Source organism: Gasterosteus aculeatus, chromosome 1 (genome assembly GCF_964276395.1).
Source record: "Gasterosteus aculeatus chromosome 1, fGasAcu3.hap1.1, whole genome shotgun sequence".
Classification (NCBI taxonomy): domain Eukaryota; kingdom Metazoa; phylum Chordata; class Actinopteri; order Perciformes; family Gasterosteidae; genus Gasterosteus; species Gasterosteus aculeatus.
Genome location: NC_135688.1, coordinates 23,428,887 through 23,452,448, shown reverse-complemented (window position 1 = coordinate 23,452,448; position 23,562 = coordinate 23,428,887). Strand labels below are relative to the sequence as shown.

Below are 23,562 nucleotides of genomic sequence, written 5' to 3'. Positions count from 1 at the left end.
CAGCCACAACATGGAGATGCGAGGCCAAAAACACACTTACTGTTCACTACAATGATGTACTTATTGTTAACACATGTACTCATGAGTGAATTAGATGCATAAATTTCCATTGTTATGCAGACTATAATCAACTGTATCTGTCGATCAAGCCAGAAGAGCAGCTTGTTAGACTTCAACAATGTCTTGGAGACATCAAAACTTTGATGACCTGCAACTTCCTGAAGCTAAACTAGTTAGAAGACGTTATCTAGATAGTCCCAGAGCACCTTCAAAATCAGCTGTCATGTGATAGTTTTTATGGATGGAATTGCTTTGGTACCCAGCAGCACCATCAAGAATCTGTTCGACCAGGATATGACCTTCAACTCTCATAAAAAGAAGACTGCCTTTTTTGCCTTTTTTCATCCACGTAATATATCGAAAATAAGGAACTTCCTGTTTCAAAGTGATGCAGAAAAATGTGTTTATGCCTTGGTTACTTCTGGACTGGATTACTGTAATTATTTGTTATCAGGCTGCTCTCTTAATCCCCTCCAGTTGATTCAGAATGCTGCAGCATTAACGAGAACTGAGAAAAGATCATATTAGCCCCGTATTAGGTTCTCTGCACTGGCGCAGGTTCGCCTGGACCAGCCCTTAGTTAAGCTGCTATAGGCCTACACTGCCAGGGGACTCAGGACACACCAAGCTCCTCTCTCACCTTCCACGTTTTATTAATGCACGTCACAAATTCAGCTTCTTTCAGTTGTTGCTTTCTCGACTCGCAGGTCATCGTAGATCGTAGTTCCGTCTGGACCCTGGTTGAATATATTTATTGAACACAACAGGGACAGTAAATGTTAAACCAGAGCAGCCTAGCCCTGGTCCTCAAGCTTCAGCAAGTCCTTCTGCCCATGGTGTTTATTGAGCAAAATTTTCCTTCATGGGGGGGCGGCCATCGCTTGTGGTCTAACACAAACAAAGTACAATAAGTCGTTCTGACCTACAGAATCATACACTTGTACGGGTGAAAATACAATTGAATGTTATGGTGTATAGTGCACCGGTTGGTCCTCAGCCCAATCTGCTGCACGTAAACCACACAAATCACAGCCAGATCGTCCTCAGTATCGTGCTAGACGTCCCCAAATTTACTTCCTGTTTCAAACCCTGCCTGTCCCTGGGATTCCCTCGTCTTGTCCCTGCCCCGGGGAAAGTACAAAAAAAGGATAGGGATGCCCAATATCCAGCCCTAAAGTCCCCCCGCTTGCCTAAAATATCGCAGCAAATAAAGAGATGTTTGTATTTAACGCTCCAACCTAAAGCTTCGGGGACTTTACCATAAACATTACCGATGTTCACGTTATTATTGTCCTCCCGCAGAACATCGTGAAAACTAGAAGAGCAGAAGAAAAAAAGCACAGAATGTTTGCGTGATACACTGCTTTCTATATTAATATACATGTATATTCCTTTATTGGAATGGGCGATGGGGGAAATGTAAGTGTTGTAGCAGCTGAAGTACAGAAATAGATTACGGTAATAAAACATAATATACAATAAATAAGAATAGCATTTAAAAAAAAATACATTTTATTTTTAAAAATTGCAATCCTGGTAATAAATAGAGCAAGTGTTCTTCGAATTGGCCCGTCAGCTCATCCATTCCTCGCTCTTGAGGAACCTCACAGCGTCATTGAACCCGTCCTCACACAAAGAGCGCATGGCACAGTGGGCCGGAGGGAACAGAGCCCGGTTCAGACGTTTGAGGTTCTCCACGGAAAACTGAGGAAACCAAAGAGAACTTTGTGAGCTGGAAGAGCACTACATTGAGTCTGTTTAATACTGTTTTTGAGGGATGACCTGAGCCTCACCATGATGTCCATGTTGGCCAGCCGGAGCCGAGTGGCGAAGCGCCCCCTGTGGACAGGACACACGTCCTGCAGTCCGGCGAACGGAGACAGAGTGACTGTGCGTCCCGTGGGGAGGATGGGAAGGCTGTCAGTGAAACCCCCGTCAATCCATTTCTAATAGAACAGAACCAGAGCCTATGAAGATTGTCATTCTGTGGATTAAATATTAAAAGCAAAAGGCCAAAGGATTTCTAGTAAAATGCGGATATCATGTCGAGAATTTACATAGACGAGTAACCCCGTGTCTCTTGATGCATACAGTTTTGGTTTTTGGTTAAAGACTCTGTCGACAGCTCCATATTTTGAGTGTAATTGATTTTCCAAAAAAGAGACCAAGGACCAAAAGTTGACGTCCCAGATAACTTCAGATGTATCTCCTCAACAGTATGACTTCTGGTATTATGCCTTTACTGGAATATTCTTACATACATGTATGGCAGCCACATCACTACCTCATACTGAAAGGAAAGTGACAGGAGCTGGTCTGGTTGGTTTACCGGTCGGTTCTACAGGCTCATGAAGACGAACTCATGGAAAAAGCTTTTCGTTTCTGCTTTTTTGATACTCACAGGACTTTATCGAAGACAGGTGATGCTTAACATTATCATATTCAAAATTCAAATCATCCATAGATCTGGATGATGTTGTTACGTCTGTTATCATGTCAGTTCTGAATTAAAATTAATCTCAGCATAAGAACCCGACAAGGTGTCGCTAAAAAAAAAAAAAAAAACAGTACGTTTTTGTATAAATTGTGTTTGGGATTCTTTCCAAATGGCTTTTATGCACGATTTGGTTTAGGTTTATAATCGCAATCTGAATGCACCCAGATACAATTGTATTGTAGCGGCAGTTGTCAATACTCGATACAGCACTTTTTTTTTTAATATCCCCCACAATTCGGGCCCTCTCAAATGACAAAGTGACATACATATTTGTTTGTTGTTTGAAGAACAAAACTTCCCCAAATTAACAGACCTGGACTTGAGGTTAAAAAAAGCCTGTTACCTGTCCTTGTAATTCCACCGGTTTGAGTCCAGCGTAAAGCGGCACAAAGCTGCTGGCCAGCAGAGCCTGCAGAGGCAACACAGGGAAAGGGGGGGGGGGGGGTTTCAGCACTTTCACCCAGAGTTACATGAAACAATAATAGTCAACAACTCGACATTGAATGTTTGCCCTTGTCACCATTCAACACGCGCAGAACTTTCACTTTTTGTGCCATTGCTGATCGATATTGTGCAGTTTTAAAGTCAGCTGAAGAAGGAAGGAACCCGACTGTCACATCTATGTTGAAAGGGAGAGGGGGGGGGGGGGGGGGGGGGTTACCTTTATGAGCTCCTCCCTGGAGGTGAACTGGGATATGATGTGGTTCCTGACGCTCCTGGAGTGCGTCATGGAGACGTGGAGGCGCCCCGTGGCCAGGCTGTGAGCGTCGCTGGGCAGGATGTCCTCGATGCCCTCCCTGGACACAATGCACACGCAGATGTTGCTCATCTGTCCGGTTTGTGAGGATGAGGTCCCCGCTGGGCTATCATAGGCCCCGGGTGCTCTTCTGCCTCATCTACATATCCCTTCTGCTATTGATCATATAGGGAATCGAGAAGCGCACTAATGATGGAGGTAACAAATCACAGCTCAGAATTTGACTTTAGTTGCTATTTTATCTAGTTGTTTCCTTTTCTTTATCTAAAAAGGTGTTTTAACAGATTTAAACAGACTTAAAAATGTTCTGAATATGAAGGAGAAACTATTCAAACAGACTTAGTGAAGGGAAACAGATATCTGCTGCATAAGGTAAATAGCATCTATTGCTCTCTATGTCACTTGAATTTCCATCCCACATTTAGCATTTCCTGTATTTTATTTTTATTTTATCCCAAACTGTTTTTTTTGCTTATGATGTCTTATAAATGACAAAAGCAGGTATTTACTCAAAAACACGATGTATGGGAGTGGACATAATGGGAGACGCTCGTCAGAAAAAAACTGCAATGTCAGCAGACTGTCTTGGGTACTTTATTCTGTCCGTATCACTCGTTGTCCTCGAAGCACCGAAGTAGCCCTTAGCTTCCAAAGCAGAGGCTGCATCTCTTGGGTTGGTGGACCTCTCCGGTCTCCGCGTCTCCACCTTTTTCTCCCTCGCCATTCAGACTTCTTCTCACCCGGAAGTTTCCGTCATTTTACAATGAAATAAGAGTCAAATCGACCTTTACGGTGTGACCTTAATAGAGCATAGTTCACTACACAATGTATTGAAGAAGACTTAAAACAGAGGTTGAGACCATAAACTCATGAATCCTACATTATCGTGCCATCAGTTTCACTAAATTCTTAAAACAAATCGGACACCTCGCTTTAGTGGTGATGGTACACAGATGTGTGTATTACCGCAGCGCAAGCATGAAGTCGTATCCCGGTGTGACTGCTCCGAAGCGCTGCCGCCTCACGCTGTCGGCGAACCTGTACGTGAACTCTTTGCAGTTCTGGAGAAGAGCGCAAACGCAGTAATGACGACATCATCCCCTCATTCAAGGTCGTGACCTGTGTCAGGAGATGCCCAGTAAAGGTGTCTGGATAACTGAAAGAAGCTCAGGTTGAAGATGTTGATGACAATAGAATATAGTTTCCTGTCCACATCAAAAAAGTAACACAATCTAACGATTTTTCACTCGGGTTCATTCACTTCTACACATTCACATTTCGGGAATCTAGAGCCAGTACGAAGGCCCTCGACAGTAATCTTCCTAGGTACAGTTCAAGAACTTTAAATTATGAAGTTGTATCTTTATTTGACATCCAAATGAAGCTTTCCAAGTATAATCTTTGGATGTTGCTTTATACATTTTTAAGAGTGACCATGTTACAATAAAGAGGATGGATATTTGAGATCAATTCTCCGAGATCAGCCTTACAGAATAATAGTGATCATAGTGTGACTTCGGACTACAACTTACTAGAAACATTTTCGGTGCCCGTTTTCCTCTGGGTCCTCGGGAACCCCCCGACCCCACCGAGGGGGCAAACACCTACCTCTAGTTTTTCGGGAGCTGTGATCAGCACTGCAGCCACGAGGGCTCCTGCAGAGGCCCCCGCGCAGGCCCCGAGGGAGCCCAACATCTTGTCCCCGTGGCGGAGAAGGGCCCCTGCGGCTCCCAGGTGGTAGATTCCCAAGAAGCCGCATGCCGCAAAAGACAAGTTCAGGACGGTCATCTCCAAACCACCTGCAGGGAGGGAATGGTGGGGGCTAATCACTGAATACTTATGCATATCGTATACTTATGCATATCGTGTGTTCTTCAGTAGATACGGCTTATATTTTGACATGTCTTCAATTTAAAATGATCTTCATAAGAAATACTAATACAATTATGTAAAGTGACAAAGTATCAAATGGAGCTATACATGATTTACTAGTATTTATACTATTTTCATTACAGTACAGAGTTCCGTATGGTTTCTCTTTAAGAAAAACGATGACGTAGACAGGTCAGTCAGAGTAGCATTCAACACCCGCACGTAGCGTTGCAGAGCAGAGGTGGCTCACGTTAGCTCACGTTAGCTCACGTCAGCTAGCGTTAGCTCGCGTGAGCTGACGTGAGCTAACGTGAGCTCGCATGAGTAGAAGAAGAGGACTTGCCGTATCCAGCGTTCCCTCGTGTTAGTTTTATTCACGGTGAACGATAAGGGCGAAGCTGCTCCCTGTAAACACATTACCTTGTTTCTTGTTACACTTCCGGTTACGTCGGGGTCAAGAAAGAATCCGCCACAGTGGCAACACGTTTCCTTTTCTGCTCCAGATTTTCAAAATAAAACGTCTACATAGGGAAACTAGTTAATTAGTTGGAATGCTTTAAGCATTCCAAGTATTGTTCTTCTAATCTTTATTAGTTGGAATGCTTTAAGCATTCCAAGTATTGTTCTTCTAATCTTTATTTCAACTTATTCTTATTCTATTTCTTCCGTGCCACCTTTCAACTGCTTCCCATTTTCAGCTATTTAAACCGTTCAAATATTAAAATATTCAGCTCCTTTCTGGCTTGAGGGCTATGTATGTTCAGCTTTCTACCTCTTAAGCTTGAATTTATATAAATCAGTAATCATGAATATTTCGTCTAATGGTTTTCCTATGGAGATCGTGTTTAAATCCTCTTCAACTTCTTAAACTTTCAGATTTTTCAGCTTCGCAAATCTTTCAGCTACAGACACCATTTCAACTCTCAAATGTTCACACAAGTCTCAACTATTTTATGAAAAAAACTGCTTCTTCATATCTATTGTACTTTTTTTATAATCACTGATTATGTTTCACTAGTTCTTCGCTCCATTTCTGACTTTTACATGAGTGTGTATTGCGTCTGCTAGAGGCGGGACCTCGCAGGCTAGAGTGTGGGGCATCGCAGGAATCTGGTTAAAAAAATATGGAACTTCTGTCCTTGCAGCCAAAGTATACACTCTAGAGGCTTCATTTCTTCAGATTAATGAGGGTATGGTTGTGCTGATTGGATTAATGTGTTCATGGAATCCCAGAGTTTTTTAGTTTTGGCGCAAGGAGTGTTTGAGTGACACAACCTCTGCCAAAAGCCCCATAGGCTCCAATACAAATCTGTCGACATATTTCTCACAAAAATCCACAAGGTACACGTTTTGTAAACGGCCATAGGAGCCGTATTTATTACCGGACAGACATAAAAACACATCCACGCGTTCGGTAGAGTCTTGGGTCTCATACAAACGCCGTATTTTTTAGATAGCTGTTATAGTTTTTCGCTGGTTCCCATTTGTCTGAGGTGTGGATTCTGTGTAACTTGCTGCCATGTCTCCCCTTTTGCAGCCGCACAGGTGCGGCGTTGTCGTGGTTACGAGCACTCACACGCCGCAGGATCTGTCTGTGACTCACAGCTGCTCCTTGTGACCTGATTAGTGGAGTCACATGACGCAGCTATGCTTTCTGTCAACAGACCAATATGATAAAGACACTCGCCCCCCCTCCCCCCTCCACCCTGACCTCTTCTCACTGTTAATCACTCAGTCAGTCAGTATGTCTGTCTATTTCTCCTCCTCTCTCTCTATCTCTTCCTCACCACCCCTCCCTTCCTCACCCTCTCACCCTCCCTCCCTCTATCTACACCCCCCCACCCCACCCAATCCAATAATTTCAAAATAAAAGCCCCATGGAGGGAATTTTTACTGTAATGTTTGTGATGAGGCCTATTAATTAAAAACTTCTTAGTTTGAATAACAAACATTCTGTCTCCCAACCCCCCCTCACCCAATTCCATCATTACAAACTAAAAGCCTCAATGATTATCTGTACCTTAACCATGAAGCGGTTTCGTTGAAATGCGCATTGCTCTTTCAAATACTACTATAACCACTACGAATATTACTAGTACTTCTAGTAGAACTACAACTGATACTTCTACTACCATACTACTAGTATTTCTACTGCTATTAATACAACTACTACTAATGTTATTAAAAATACTACTATGGCTAATAGTATCAGTATTCCAGCTGTTTCTACTGCTATTGATACTAAACCGACTTCTACTGCTAGTACTAATACCCAAATTACAACTAACATTACAACAAACAATTTTAAACCTCTTTTTATTCATCTCAGCTTTTGTTATTTCTGTACTTTTTAAAATTCATTTAAGCTCCTGCAACTTCTGTTTTGCAATATTTCACATTTATTTCAGCTGTTTTCATTTCTGCTTTTTCAGCAAATCTATTGAAATTCCTTTCAGCTTCTCCCATTTCTGTATTTTCAACTATTTCAAATTAATTTCAGCTTTTCTAATATCTTTTATTTCAGCAAATGTATTCAAATTCCCTTCAACTTTCTGTATTTTCAGCTATTTTCAAATATTCAGCAAATGTACTCAAATTCCCTTCAACTTTCTGTATTTTCAGCTATTTTTAAATATTCAGCAAATGTATTCAAATTCCCTTCAACTTTCTGTATTTTCAGCTATTTTTAAATATTCAGTGCAGCTTTCAGCTTTTTGCATTCCAACGCATTTTCAGCAGGAAATGCTTTTTCTAGTTCAACTTATTAGTTGGAATGCTTTAAGCATTCCAAGTATTGTTCTTCTAATCTTTATTTCAACTTATTCTTATTCTATTTCTTCCGTGCCACCTTTCAACTGCTTCCCATTTTCAGCTATTTAAACCGTTCAAATTTTAAAATATTCAGCTTATTTCTGGCTTGAGGGCTATGTATGTTCAGCTTTCTACCTCTTAAGCTTGAATTTATATAAATCAGTAATCATGAATATTTCGTCTAATGGTTTTCCTATGGAGATCGTGTTTAAATCCTCTTCAACTTCTTCAACTTTCAGATTTTTCAGCTTCGCAAATCTTTCAGCTACAGACACCATTTCAACTCTCAAATGTTCACACAAGTCTCAACTATTTTATGAAAAAAACTGCTTCTTCATATCTATTGTACTTTTTTTATAATGACGGATTATGTTTCACTAGTTCTTCGCTCCGTTTCTGACTTTTACATGAGTGTGTATTGCGTCTGCTAGAGGCGGGACCTCGCAGGCTAGAGTGTGGGGCATCGCAGGAATCTGGTTAAAAAAATATGGAACTTCTGTCCTTGCAGCCAAAGTATACACCCTAGAGGCTTCATTTCTTCAGATTAATGAGGACATGGTTGTGCTGATTGGATTAATGCTTTCATGGAATCCCAGAGTTCTTTAGTTTTGGCGCAAGGAGTGTTTGAGTGACACAACCTCTGCCAAAAGCCCCATAGGCTCCAATACAAATCTGCCGACATATTTCTCACAAAAATCCACAAGGTACACGTTTTGTAAACGGCCATAGGAGCCGTATTTATTACCGGACAGACATAAAAACACATCCACGCGTTCGGTAGAGTCTTGGGTCTCATACAAACGCCGTATTTTTTAGATAGCTGTTATAGTTTTGCGCTGGTTCCCATTTGTGTGAGGTGTGGATTCTGTGTAACTCGCTGCCATGTCTCTGTCTTTTGCAGCAGATCGTTAATGATCACAGGTGCGCCGTTGTCGTGGTTACGAGCACTCACATGCTGCAGGATCTGTCTGTGGCTCACAGCTGCTCGCTCCTATGACCTGATTAGTGGAGTCACATGACGCAGCTATGCTTTCTGTCAACAGACCAATATGATAAAGACACTCGCCCCCCCTCCCCCCTCCACCCTGACCTCTTCTCACTGTTAATCACTCAGTCAGTCAGTCAGTCTGTCTAATTCTCCTCCCCTCTCCCTCTCTCTCTTCCTCACCACCATTCCCTTCCTCACCCTCTCACCCTCCCTCCCTCTATCTACACCCCCCCACCCCACCCAATCCAATAGGTGCGCCGTTGTCGTGGTTACTCGCTCACACGCTGCAGGATCTCTGTCTGTGGCTCAAAGCTGCTCCTTGTGACCTGATTAGTGGAGTCACATGACGCAGCTATGCTTTCTGTCAACAGACCAATATGATAAAGACACTAGCCCCCCTCCCCCCTCCACCCTGACCTCTACTTACTGTTAATCACTCTCAGTCAGTCAGTCAGTCTAATTCTCCTCCCCTCTCCCTCTCTTCCTCACCACCATTCCCTTCCTCACCCTCTCACCCTCCCTCCCTCTATCTACACCCCCCCACCCCACCCAATTCAATAGGTGCGCCGTTGCCGTGGTTACTCGTAAACACGCTGCAGTATCTCTGTGTGTGACTCACAGCTGCTCCAATGACGTGATTAGTGGAGTCACATGACGCAGCTATGCTTTCTGTCAACAGACCAATATGATAAAGACACTCGCCCCCCCTCCCCCCTCCACCCTGACCTCTTCTCACTGTTAATCACTCAGTCAGTCAGTATGTCTGTCTATTTCTCCTCCTCTCTCTCTCCCTCTATCTCTTCCTCACCACCCCTCCCTTCCTCACCCTCTCACCCTCCCTCCCTCTATCTACACCCCCCCAACCCACCCAATCCAATAATTTCAAAATAAAAGCCACATGGAGGGAATTTTTACTGTAATGTTTGTGATGAGGCCTATTAATTAAAAACTTCTTAGTTTGAATAACAAACATTCTGTCTCCCAACCCCCCCTCACCCAATTCCATCATTACAAACTAAAAGCCTGAATGATTATCTGTACCTTAACCATGAAGCGGTTTCGTTGAAATACGCATTGCTCTTTCAAATACTACTATAACCACTACGAATATTACTAGTACTTCTAGTAGAACTACAACTGATACTTCTACTACCATACTACTAGTATTTCTACTGCTATTAATACAACTACTACTAATGTTATTAAAAATACTACTATGGCTAATAGTATCAGTATTCCAGCTGTTTCTACTGCTATTGATACTAAACCGACTTCTACTGCTAGTACTAATACCCAAATTACAACTAACATTACTACAAACAATTTTAAACCTCTTTTTATTCATCTCAGCTTTTGTTATTTCTGTACTTTTTAAAATTCATTTAAGCTCCTGCAACTTCTGTTTTGCAATATTTCACATTTATTTCAGCTGTTTTCATTTCTGCTTTTTCAGCAAATCTATTGAAATTCCTTTCAGCTTCTCCCATTTCTGTATTTTCAACTATTTCAAATTAATTTCAGCTTTTCTAATATCTTTTATTTCAGCAAATGTATTCAAATTCCCTTCAACTTTCTGTATTTTCAGCTATTTTCAAATATTCAGCAAATGTACTCAAATTCCCTTCAACTTTCTGTATTTTCAGCTATTTTTAAATATTCAGCAAATGTATTCAAATTCCCTTCAACTTTCTGTATTTTCAGCTATTTTTAAATATTCAGTGCAGCTTTCAGCTTTTTGCATTCCAACGCATTTTCAGCAGGAAATGCTTTTTCTAGTTATTAGTTGGAATGCTTTAAGCATTCCAAGTATTGTTCTTCTAATCTTTATTCAACTTATTAGTTGGAATGCTTTAAGCATTCCAAGTATTGTTCTTCTAATCTTTATTCAACTTATTAGTTGGAATGCTTTAAGCATTCCAAGTATTGTTCTTCTAATCTTTATTAAACTTATTATTATTATTCTATTTCTTCCGCGCCCCCTTTCAACTGCTTCCCATTTTCAGCTATTTAAACCGTTCAAATTTTAAAATATTCAGCTTATTTCTGGCTTGAGGGCTATGTATGTTCAGCTTTCTACCTCTTAAGCTTGAATTTATATAAATCAATAATCATTAATATTTTAACATGGTTTTCAAATGGAGTTTGCTTTTCAAATCGTCTTCAACTTCTTCAACTTTCAGATTTTTCAGCTTCGCGAATCTTTAAGCTACAGACACCATTTAAACTTTCAAATGTTGACACAGGTCTAAACTATTTTATGAAAAAAACTGCTTCTTGATATCTATTGTACTTTTTTCATAATCACTGATTATGTTTCACTAGTTCTTCGCTCCGTTTCTGACTTTTACATGAGTGTGTATTGCGTCTGCTAGAGGGGGACCTCGCGGGCTAGAGGGTGAAGCAGCGCAGAAATCTGGTTAAAAAAGTATGGAACTTCTGTCCTTGCAGCCAAAGTATACACTCTAGATGCTTCATTTCTTCAGATTAATGAGGGTATGGTTGTGCTGATTGGATTAATGTGTTCATGGAATCCCAGAGTTTTTTAGTTTTGGCGCAACGAGTGTTTGAGTGACACAACCTCTGCCAAAAGCCCCATAGGCTCCAATACAAATCTGCCGACATATTTCTCACAAAAATCCACAAGGTACACGTTTTGTAAACGGCCATAGGAGCCGTATTTATTACCGGACAGACATAAAAAGCACATCCACGCGTTCGGTAGAGTCTTGGGTCTCATACAAACGCCGTATTTTTTAGATAGCTGTTATAGTTTTGCGCTGGTTCTCATTTGTGTGAGGTGTGGATTCTGTGTAACTTGCTGCCATGTCTCTGTCTTTTGCAGCCGCTCGTTAATGATCACAGGTGCGGCGTTGTCGTGGTTACGAGCACTCACACGCTGCAGGATCTGTCTGTGGCTCACAGCTGCTCCTTGTGACCTGATTAGTGGAGTCACATGACGCAGCTATGCTTTCTGTCAACAGACCAATATGATAAAGACACTCGCCCCCCCTCCCCCCTCCACCCTGACCTCTACTTACTGTTAATCACTCTCAGTCAGTCAGTCAGTCTAATTCTCCTCCCCTGTCCCTCTCTTCCTCACCACCATTCCCTTCCTCACCCTCTCACCCTCCCTCCCTCTATCTACACCCCCCCACCCCACCCAATGCAATAGGTGCGCCGTTGCCGTGGTTACTCGTAAACACGCTGCAGTATCTCTGTGTGTGACTCACAGCTGCTTCTATGACCTGATTAGTGGAGTCACATGACGCAGCTATGCTTTCTGTCAACAGACCAATATGATAAAGACACTCGCCCCCCCTCCCCCCTCCACCCTGACCTCTTCTCACTGTTAATCACTCAGTCAGTCAGTATGTCTATTTCTCCTCCTCTCCCTCTATCTCTTCCTCACCACCCCTCCCTTCCTCACCCTCTCACCCTCCCTCCCTCTATCTACACCCCCCCAACCCACCCAATCCAATAATTTCAAAATAAAAGCCACATGGAGGGAATTTTTACTGTAATGTTAGTGATGAGGCCTATTAATTAAAAACTTCTTAGTTTGAATAACAAACATTCTGTCTCCCAACCCCCCCTCACCCAATTCCATCATTACAAACTAAAAGCCTCAATGATTATCTGTACCTTAACCATGAAGCGGTTTCGTTGAAATACGCATTGCTCTTTCAAATACTACTATAACCACTACGAATATTACTAGTACCTCAGTAGAACTACAACTGATACTTCTACTACCATACTACTAGTATTTCTACTGCTATTAATACAACTACTACTAATGTTATTAAAAATACTACTATGGCTAATAGTATCAGTATTCCAGCTGTTTCTACTGCTATTGATACTAAACCGACTTCTACTGCTAGTACTAATACCCAAATTACAACTAACATTACTACAAACAATTTTAAACCTCTTTTTATTCATCTCAGCTTTTGTTATTTCTGTACTTTTTAAAATTCATTTAAGCTCCTGCAACTTCTGTTTTGCAATATTTCACATTTATTTCAGCTGTTTTCATTTCTGCTTTTTCAGCAAATCTATTGAAATTCCTTTCAGCTTCTCCCATTTCTGTATTTTCAACTATTTCAAATTAATTTCAGCTTTTCTAATATCTTTTATTTCAGCAAATGTATTCAAATTCCCTTCAACTTTCTGTATTTTCAGCTATTTTTAAATATTCAGCAAATGTATTCAAATTCCCTTCAACTTTCTGTATTTTCAGCTATTTTTAAATATTCAGCAAATGTATTCAAATTCCCTTCAACTTTCTGTATTTTCAGCTATTTTTAAATATTCAGTGCAGCTTTCAGCTTTTTGCATTCCAACGCATTTTCAGCAGGAAATGCTTTTTCTAGTTATTATTATTATTATATTTCTTCCGCGCCCCCTTTCAACTGCTTCCCATTTTCAGCTATTTAAACCGTTCAAATTTTAAAATATTCAGCTTCTTTCTGGCTTGAGGGCTATGTATGTTCAGCTTTCTAGCTCTTAAGCTTGAATTTATATAAATCAATAATCATTAATATTTTAACATGGTTTTCAAATGGAGTTTGCTTTTCAAATCCTCTTCAACTTCTTCAACTTTCAGATTTTTCAGCTTCGCCAATCTTTCAGCTACAGACACCATTTCAACTCTCAAATGTTCACACAAGTCTCAACTATTTTATGAAAAAAACTGCTTCTTGATATCTATTGTACTTTTTTCATAATCACTGATTATGTTTCACTAGTTTTTCGCTCCGTTTCTGACTTTTACATGAGTGTGTATTGCGTCTGCTAGAGTGGAGAGCTCGAGGCTAGAGTGTGGGGCAGCGCAGAAATCTGGTTAAAAAAGTATGGAACTTTTGTCCTTGCAGCCAAAGTATACACTCTAGAGGCTTAATTTCTTCAGATTAATGAGGGTATGGTTGTGCTGATTGGATTAATGTGTTCATGGAATCCCAGAGTTCTTTAGTTTTGGCGCAAGGTGTGTTTGAGTGACACAACCTCTGCCAAAAGCCCCATAGGCTCCAATACAAATCTGCCGACATATTTCTCACAAAAATCCACAAGGTACACGTTTTGTAAACGGCCATAGGAGCCGTATTTATTACCGGACAGACATAAAAACACATCCACGCGTTCGGTAGAGTCTTGGGTCTCATACAAACGCCGTATTTTTTAGATAGCTGTTATAGTTTTGCGCTGGTTCCCATTTGTTTGAGGTGTGGATTCTGTGTAACTTGCTGCCATGTCTCTGTCTTTTGCAGTAGATCGTTAATGATCACAGGTGCGCCGTTGTCGTGGTTACGAGCACTCACATGCTGCAGGATCTCTGTCTGTGACTCACAGCTGCTCCTTGTGACCTGATTAGTGGAGTCACATGACGCAGCTATGCTTTCTGTCAACAGACCAATATAATAAAGACACTGGCCCCCCCTCCCCCCTCCACCCTGACCTCTGCTCACTGTTAATCACTCAGTCAGTCAGTCTGTCTAATTCTCCTCCCCTCTCCCTCTCTATCTCTTCCTCACCACCATTCCCTTCCTCACCCTCTCACCCTCCCTCCCTCTATCTACACCCCCCCACCCAATCCATTAGGTGCGCCGTTGTCGTGGTTACTCGCTCACACGCTGCAGGATCTCTGTCTGTGGCTCAAAGCTGCTCCTATGACCTGATTAGTGGAGTCACATGACGCAGCTATGCTTTCTGTCAACAGACCAATATGATAAAGACACTCGCCCCCCCTTCCCCCTCCACCCTGACCTCTGCTCACTGTTAATCACTCAGTCAGTCAGTATGTCTGTCTATTTCTCCTCCTCTCTCTCTCCCTCTATCTCTTCCTCACCACCCCTCCCTTCCTCACCCTCTCACCCTCCCTCCCTCTATCTACACCCCCCCACCCCACCCAATCCAATAATTTCAAAATAAAAGCCCCATGGAGGGAATTTTTACTGTAATGTTTGTGATGAGGCCTATTAATTAAAAACTTCTTAGTTTGAATAACAAACATTCTGTCTCCCAACCCCCCCTCACCCAATTCCATCATTACAAACTAAAAGCCTCAATGATTATCTGTACCTTAACCATGAAGTGGTTTCGTTGAAATACGCATTGCTCTTTCAAATACTACTATAACCACTACGAATATTACTAGTACTTCTAGTAGAACTACAACTGATACTTCTACTACCATACTACTAGTATTTCTACTGCTATTAATACAACTACTACTAATGTTATTAAAAATACTACTATGGCTAATAGTATCAGTATTCCAGCTGTTTCTACTGCTATTGATACTAAACCGACTTCTACTGCTAGTACTAATACCCAAATTACAACTAACATTACTACAAACAATTTTAAACCTCTTTTTATTCATCTCAGCTTTTGTTATTTCTGTACTTTTTAAAATTCATTTAAGCTCCTGCAACTTCTGTTTTGCAATATTTCACATTTATTTCAGCTGTTTTCATTTCTGCTTTTTCAGCAAATCTATTGAAATTCCTTTCAGCTTCTCACATTTCTGTATTTTCAACTATTTCAAATTAATTTCAGCTTTTCTAATATCTTTTATTTCAGCAAATGTATTCAAATTCCCTTCAACTTTCTGTATTTTCAGCTATTTTCAAATATTCAGCAAATGTACTCAAATTCCCTTCAACTTTCTGTATTTTCAGCTATTTTTAAATATTCAGCAAATGTATTCAAATTCCCTTCAACTTTCTGTATTTTCAGCTATTTTTAAATATTCAGTGCAGCTTTCAGCTTTTTGCATTCCAACGCATTTTCAGCAGGAAATGCCTTTTCTAGTTATTATTATTATTATATTTCTTCCGCGCCCCCTTTCAACTGCTTCCCATTTTCAGCTATTTAAACCGTTCAAATTTTAAAATATTCAGCTTCTTTCTGGCTTGAGGGCTATGTATGTTCAGCTTTCTAGCTCTTAAGCTTGAATTTATATAAATCAATAATCATTAATATTTTAACATGGTTTTCAAATGGAGTTTGCTTTTCAAATCCTCTTCAACTTCTTCAACTTTCAGATTTTTCAGCTTCGCCAATCTTTCAGCTACAGACACCATTTCAACTCTCAAATGTTCACACAAGTCTCAACTATTTTATGAAAAAAACTGCTTCTTGATATCTATTGTACTTTTTTCATAATCACTGATTATGTTTCACTAGTTTTTCGCTCCGTTTCTGACTTTTACATGAGTGTGTATTGCGTCTGCTAGAGTGGAGAGCTCGAGGCTAGAGTGTGGGGCAGCGCAGAAATCTGGTTAAAAAAGTATGGAACTTTTGTCCTTGCAGCCAAAGTATACACTCTAGAGGCTTCATTTCTTCAGATTAATGAGGGTATGGTTGTGCTGATTGGATTAATGTGTTCATGGAATCCCAGAGTTCTTTAGTTTTGGCGCAAGGTGTGTTTGAGTGACACAACCTCTGCCAAAAGCCCCATAGGCTCCAATACAAATCTGCCGACATATTTCTCACAAAAATCCACAAGGTACACGTTTTGTAAACGGCCATAGGAGCCGTATTTATTACCGGACAGACATAAAAACACATCCACGCGTTCGGTAGAGTCTTGGGTCTCATACAAACGCCGTATTTTTTAGATAGCTGTTATAGTTTTGCGCTGGTTCCCATTTGTTTGAGGTGTGGATTCTGTGTAACTTGCTGCCATGTCTCTGTCTTTTGCAGTAGATCGTTAATGATCACAGGTGCGCCGTTGTCGTGGTTACGAGCACTCACACGCTGCAGGATCTGTCTGTGACTCACAGCTGCTCCTTGTGACCTGATTAGTGGAGTCACATGACGCAGCTATGCTTTCTGTCAACAGACCAATATGATAAAGACACTAGCCCCCCCTCCCCCCTCCACCCTGACCTCTACTTACTGTTAATCACTCTCAGTCAGTCAGTCAGTCTAATTCTCCTCCCCTCTCCCTCTCTTCCTCACCACCATTCCTTTCCTCACCCTCTCACCCTCCCTCCCTCTATCTACACCCCCCCACCCCACCCAATCCAATAGGTGCGCCGTTGCCGTGGTTACTCGTAAACACGCTGCAGTATCTCTGTGTGTGACTCACAGCTGCTCCAATGACGTGATTAGTGGAGTCACATGACGCAGCTATGCTTTCTGTCAACAGACCAATATGATAAAGACACTAGCCCCCCCTCCCCCCTCCCCCCTGACCTCTACTTACTGTTAATCACTCTCAGTCAGTCTAATTCTCCTCCCCTCTCCCTCTCTTCCTCACCACCATTCCCTTCCTCACCCTCTCACCCTCCCTCCCTCTATCTACACCCCCCCACCCCACCCAATGCAATACGTGCGCCGTTGCCGTGGTTACTCGTAAACACGCTGCAGTATCTCTGTGTGTGACTCACAGCTGCTCCAATGACCTGATTAGTGGAGTCACATGACGCAGCTATGCTTTCTGTCAACAGACCAATATGATAAAGACACTCGCCCCCCCTCCCCCCTCCACCCTGACCTCTTCTTACTGTTAATCACTCAGTCAGTCAGTATGTCTGTCTATTTCTCCTCCTCTCTCTCTCCCTCTATCTCTTCCTCACCACCCCTCCCTTCCTCACCCTCTCACCCTCCCTCCCTCTATCTACACCCCCCCAACCCACCCAATCCAATAATTTCAAAATAAAAGCCACATGGAGGGAATTTTTACTGTAATGTTTGTGATGAGGCCTATTAATTAAAAACTTCTTAGTTTGAATAACAAACATTCTGTCTCCCACTACGAATATTACTCGTACTTCTAGTACTACAACTGATACTTCTACTACCATACTACTAGTATTTCTACTGCTATTAATACTACAACTACTACTAATGTTATTACAAATACGACTATGGCTAATAGTATTACAGCTGTTTCTACTGCTATTGATACTAAACCTACTATTACTGCTCATACTGCTAGTACTACTAATACCACGATTATAACTAATACTACTACTAATATTACTACAAACAATTTTAAACAAATTTAAGCTCCTGCAACTTCTGTTTTTAGAAAATCTATTGAAATTCAGCTTCCCCACTTCCTGTATTTTCAGCAGTTCTTTAAAATAATTTCAGCTATTCTTATGCCTCTATCAACAGCAATTTTTTAATATTCATTTCTGTATTTTTTTGCAATATTTCAAATTTATTTCAGCTGTTTTCATTTCTGCTTTTTCAGCAAATCTATTGATTCCTTTCAGCTTCTCCCATTTCTGTATTTTCAGCAATTTCAAATTCATTTCAGCTTTTCAGCAAATGTATTCAAATTCCCTTCAACTTTCTGTATTTTCAGCTATTTTCAAATATTCAGTGCAGCTTTCAGCTTTTTGCATTCCAACGCATTTTCAGCAGGAAATGCCTTTTCTAGTTCAACTTATTATTATTGTTGGAATGCATTGAGATGCATTCCAAGTATTGTTCTTCGAATCTTTATTCCGACTTATTATTTTTCTTCTATTTCTTCCGCGCCGCCTTTCAACTCCTTCACACTTTCAGCTATTAAAACCATTCAAATATTAAATTATTCAGCTCCTTCAGGAGAGGGGTGCTATGACTTTTCAGCTTTTTAGCTCTTAAGCTTGAATTTATATAAATCTATAATCATTAATATTTTAACATGGTTTTCCAATGGAGATCGTTTTTCAAATCCTCTTAAACTTCTTCAACTTTCAGATTCTTCAGCTTCGCCAATCTTTCAGCTACAGACATCATTTCAACTTTCAAATGTTGACACAAGTCTCAACTATTTTATGAAAAAAACTGCTTCTTGATATCTATTGTACTTTTTTTATAATGACTGATTATGTTTCACTAGTTCTTCGCTCCGTTTCTGACTTTTACATGAGTGTGTATTGCGTCTGCTAGAGGGGGACCTCGACGGCTAGAGTGTGGGGCATCGCAGGAATCTGGTTAAAAAAATATGGAACTTTTGTCCTTGCAGCCAAAGTATACACTCTAGAGGCTTCATTTCTTCAGATTAATGAGGGTATGGTTGTGCTGATTGGATTAATGTGTTCATGGAATCCCAGAGTTTTTTAGTTTTGGCGCAAGGAGTGTTTGAGTGACACAACCTCTGCCAAAAGCCCCATAGGCTCCAATACAAATCTGCCGACATATTTCTCACAAAAATCCACAAGGTACACGTTTTGTAAACGGCCATAGGAGCCGTATTTATTACCGGACAGACATAAAAAGCACATCCACGCGTTCGGTAGAGTCTTGGGTCTCATACAAACGCCGTATTTTTTAGATAGCTGTTATAGTTTTGCGCTGGTTCCCATTTGTTTGAGGTGTGGATTCTGTGTAACTTGCAGCCATGTCTCTGCATTTTGCAGCCGCACAGGTGCGTCGTTGTCGTGGTTACGAGCACTCACACGCTGCAGGATCTGTCTGTGGCTCACAGCTGCTCCTTGTGACCTGATTAGTGGAGTCACATGACGCAGCTATGCTTTCTGTCAACAGACCAATATGATAAAGACACTCGCCCCCCCTCCCCCCTCCACCCTGACCTCTACTTACTGTTAATCACTCTCAGTCAGTCAGTCAGTCTAATTCTCCTCCCCTCTCCCTCTCTTCCTCACCACCATTCCCTTCCTCACCCTCTCACCCTCCCTCCCTCTATCTACACCCCCCCACCCCACCCAATCCAATAGGTGCGCCGTTGCCGTGGTTACTCGTAAACACGCTGCAGTATCTCTGTGTGTGACTCACAGCTGCTCCAATGACGTGATTAGTGGAGTCACATGACGCAGCTATGCTTTCTGTCAACAGACCAATATGATAAAGACACTCGCCCCCCCTCCCCCCTCCACCCTGACCTCTTCTCACTGTTAATCACTCAGTCAGTCAGTATGTCTGTCTATTTCTCCTCCTCTCTCTCTCCCTCTATCTCTTCCTCACCACCCCTCCCTTCCTCACCCTCTCACCCTCCCTCCCTCTATCTACACCCCCCCAACCCACCCAATCCAATAATTTCAAAATAAAAGCCCCATGGAGGGAATTTTTACTGTAATGTTTGTGATGAGGCCTATTAATTAAAAACTTCTTAGTTTGAATAACAAACATTCTGTCTCCCACTACGAATATTACTCGTACTTCTAGTACTACAACTGATACTTCTACTACCATACTACTAGTATTTCTACTGCTATTAATACTACAACTACTACTAATGTTATTACAAATACGACTATGGCTAATAGTATTACAGCTGTTTCTACTGCTATTGATACTAAACCTACTATTACTGCTAGTACTACTAATACCACAATTATAACTAATACTACTACTAATATTACTACAAACAATTTTAAACAAATTTAAGCTCCTGCAACTTCTGTTTTTAGAAAATCTATTGAAATTCAGCTTCCCCACTTCCTGTATTTTCAGCAGTTCTTTAAAATAATTTCAGCTATTCTTATGCCTCTATCAACAGCAATTTTTCACTATTCATTTCTGTATTTTTTTGCAATATTTCAAATTTATTTCAGCTGTTTTCATTTCTGCTTTTTCAGCAAATCTATTGAAATTCCTTTCAGCTTCTCCCATTTCTGTATTTTCAGCAATTTCAAATTCATTTCAGCTTTTCTAATATCTATAATTTCAGCAAATGTATTCAAATTCCCTTCAACTTTCTGTATTTTCAGCTATTTTAAAAAGTTCATTTCAGCTTTCAGCTTTTTGCATTCCAACGCATTTTCAGCAGGAAATGCATTTTCTAGTTATTATTATTATTATATTTCTTCCGCGCCCCCTTTCAACTGCTTCCCATTTTCAGCTATTTAAACCGTTCAAATTTTAAAATATTCAGCTTCTTTCTGGCTTGAGGGCTATGTATGTTCAGCTTTCTAGCTCTTAAGCTTGAATTTATATAAATCAATAATCATTAATATTTTAACATGGTTTTCAAATGGAGTTTGCTTTTCAAATCCTCTTCAACTTCTTCAACTTTCAGATTTTTCAGCTTCGCCAATCTTTCAGCTACAGACACCATTTCAACTCTCAAATGTTCACACAAGTCTCAACTATTTTACGAAAAAAACTGCTTCTTGATATCTATTGTACTTTTTTCATAATCACTGATTATGTTTCACTAGTTTTTCGCTCCGTTTCTGACTTTTACATGAGTGTGTATTGCGTCTGCTAGAGTGGAGAGCTCGAGGCTAGAGTGTGGGGCATCGCAGAAATCTGGTTAAAAAAGTATGGAACTTCTGTCCTTGCAGCCAAAGTATACACTCTAGAGGCTTCATTTCTTCAGATTAATGAGGGTATGGTTGTGCTGATTGGATTAATGTGTTCATGGAATCCCAGAGTTTTTTAGTTTTGGCGCAAGGAGTGTTTGAGTGACACAACCTCTGGCAAAAGCCCCATAGGCTCCAATACAAATCTGCCGACATATTTCTCACAAAAATCCACAAGGTACACGTTTTGTAAACGGCCATAGGAGCCGTATTTATTACCGGACAGACATAAAAAGCACTTCCACGCGTTCGGTAGAGTCCTGGGTCTCATACAAACGCCGTATTTTTTAGATAGCTGTTATAGTTTTTCGCTGGTTCCCATTTGTCTGAGGTGTGGATTCTGTGTAACTTGCTGCCATGTCTCCCCTTTTGCAGCCGCACAGGTGCGGTGTTGTCGTGGTTACGAGCACTCACACGCTGCAGGATCTGTCTGTGGCTCACAGCTGCTTCTATGACCTGATTAGTGGAGTCACATGACGCAGCTATGCTTTCTGTCAACAGACCAATATGATAAAGACACTGGCCCCCCCTCCCCCCTCCACCCTGACCTCTTCTCACTGTTAATCACTCAGTCAGTCAGTATGTCTAATTCTCCTCCTCTCTCTCTCCCTCTCTCTCTTCCTCACCACCATTCCCTTCCTCACCCTCTCACCCTCCCTCCCTCTATCTACACCCCCCCACCCCACCCAATCCAATAGGTGCGCCGTTGTCGTGGTTACTCGCTCACACGCTGCAGGATCTGTCTGTGACTCAAAGCTGCTCCTATGAGCTGATTAGTGGAGTCACATGACGCAGCTATGCTTTCTGTCAACAGACCAATATGATAAAGACACTCGCCCCCCTCCCCCCTCCACCCTGACCTCTTCTCAATGTTAATCACTCAGTCAGTCAGTCTGTCTAATTCTCCTCCCCTCTCCCTCTCTATCTCTTCCTCACCACCCCTCCCTTCCTCACCCTCTCACCCTCCCTCCCTCTATCTACACCCCCCCAACCCACCCAATCCAATAATTTCAAAATAAAAGCCCCATGGAGGGAATTTTTACTGTAATGTCTGTGATGAGGCCTATTAATTAAAAACTTTTAAGTGTGAATAACAAACATTCTGTCTCCCACTACGAATATTACTCGTACTTCTAGTACTACAACTGATACTTCTACTACCATACTACTAGTATTTCTACTGCTATTAATACTACAACTACTACTAATGTTATTACAAATACTACTATGGCTAATAGTATTACAGCTGTTTCTACTGCTATTGATACTAAACCTACTATTACTGCTTATACTGCTAGTACTACTAATACCACAATTATAACTAATACTACTACTAATATTACTACAAACAATTTTAAACAAATTTAAGCTCCTGCAACTTCTGTTTTTAGAAAATCTATTGAAATTCAGCTTCCCCACTTCCTGTATTTTCAGCAGTTCTTTAAAATAATTTCAGCTATTCTTATGCCTCTATCAACAGCAATTTCTTAATATTCATTTCTGTATTTTTTTGCAATATTTCAAATTTATTTCAGCTGTTTTCATTTCTGCTTTTTCAGCACATCTATTGAAATTCCTTTCAGCTTCTCCCATTTCTGTATTTTCAGCAATTTCAAATTCATTTCAGCTTTTCAGCAAATGTATTCAATTTCCCTTCAACTTTCTGTATTTTCAGCTATTTTTAAATATTCAGTGCAGCTTTCAGCTTTTTGCATTCCAACGCATTTTCAGCAGGAAATGCCTTTTCTAGTTGGTAGTTTAGTCTACATTAGTAGGCATGTGTACCTACCTGCATTCACGTATTACCATTTTTCCTGTAGGTGCTGGAAGGTAAACCCTAAACATTAGTCCCAAGTTTGCTACATGTACCAGGCCATACGCTGACTCTGATCAGTGTGAATAGCCATATTTTCTTACGTTTACTGGTAAAACAGCATGTTTACATTAACACTTTACACTTTTATTCCAATCAAAAAAAGGCCAAACTATAAATTGCAATAAGTAAGTGCCATCGTAAGTGCTAACTAGAGGCTTTCTGCTGTCCTGATGTCATTGAGGAGCTTTTTCACTATTTAGGAGCCAGAAGAGCAAACAGTTGGGACACCGTTGATTGGCTCCTGTGAGGGAGCAACAAGCAGAGCGGAGAGGGCAGGGAGGTAAGTTCCACCCAAGACGCGTCTTGAGGGACTTCAGGGCAGGAAGTCAGGGCTGGAGTCAGGATGGAGTTGTCAAAGGCAACATGCCTTTAACAGGCTGATGGGAGAGCCTTTATCGGGAAGGAAAAAAGTTTAGTCTTGTTAAGGTT

The 23,562-nt window shown here is 40.9% G+C and overlaps 1 protein-coding gene across 2 annotated transcripts; it reads right to left on the bottom strand.

Annotated features, from left to right (window-relative positions):
- Positions 1-1,421: 1,421 nt before the first annotated feature.
- pnpla4 (patatin-like phospholipase domain containing 4) lies at positions 1,422-5,709 on the bottom strand. Of its 2 annotated transcripts, none has more exons than XM_040187034.2 (7): positions 5,607-5,709; positions 4,923-5,113; positions 4,281-4,375; positions 3,219-3,354; positions 2,901-2,966; positions 1,854-2,006; positions 1,422-1,764 (listed from the first exon to the last, which is right to left on the bottom strand). In XM_040187034.2, exons 2-7 carry the CDS (start codon positions 5,100-5,102, stop codon positions 1,633-1,635), a joined length of 762 nt encoding a protein of 253 aa, XP_040042968.1. In that variant the 5' UTR covers positions 5,103-5,113; positions 5,607-5,709; the 3' UTR covers positions 1,422-1,632. The 2 variants fall into 2 exon arrangements, with proteins under 2 accessions (XP_040042968.1, XP_040042963.1); XM_040187029.2 differs by having other exon boundaries at positions 5,530-5,708.
- Positions 5,710-23,562: the final 17,853 nt, after the last annotated feature.

Bases quoted from the DNA above. Each gene is read 5' to 3' on its own strand.
- pnpla4 (XM_040187034.2), bottom strand. From the start codon at position 5,102: ATGACCGTCCTGAACTTGTCTTTTGCGGCATGCGGCTTCTTGGGAATC. The intron at 2,967-3,218 runs GTAACCCCCCCC...TTGCCTCTGCAG, and splicing joins CCAGGGAGGAGCTCATAAAG to GCTCTGCTGGCCAGCAGCTT. The intron at 1,765-1,853 runs GTGAGGCTCAGG...TGGTTTCCTCAG, and splicing joins TGGCCAACATGGACATCATG to TTTTCCGTGGAGAACCTCAA.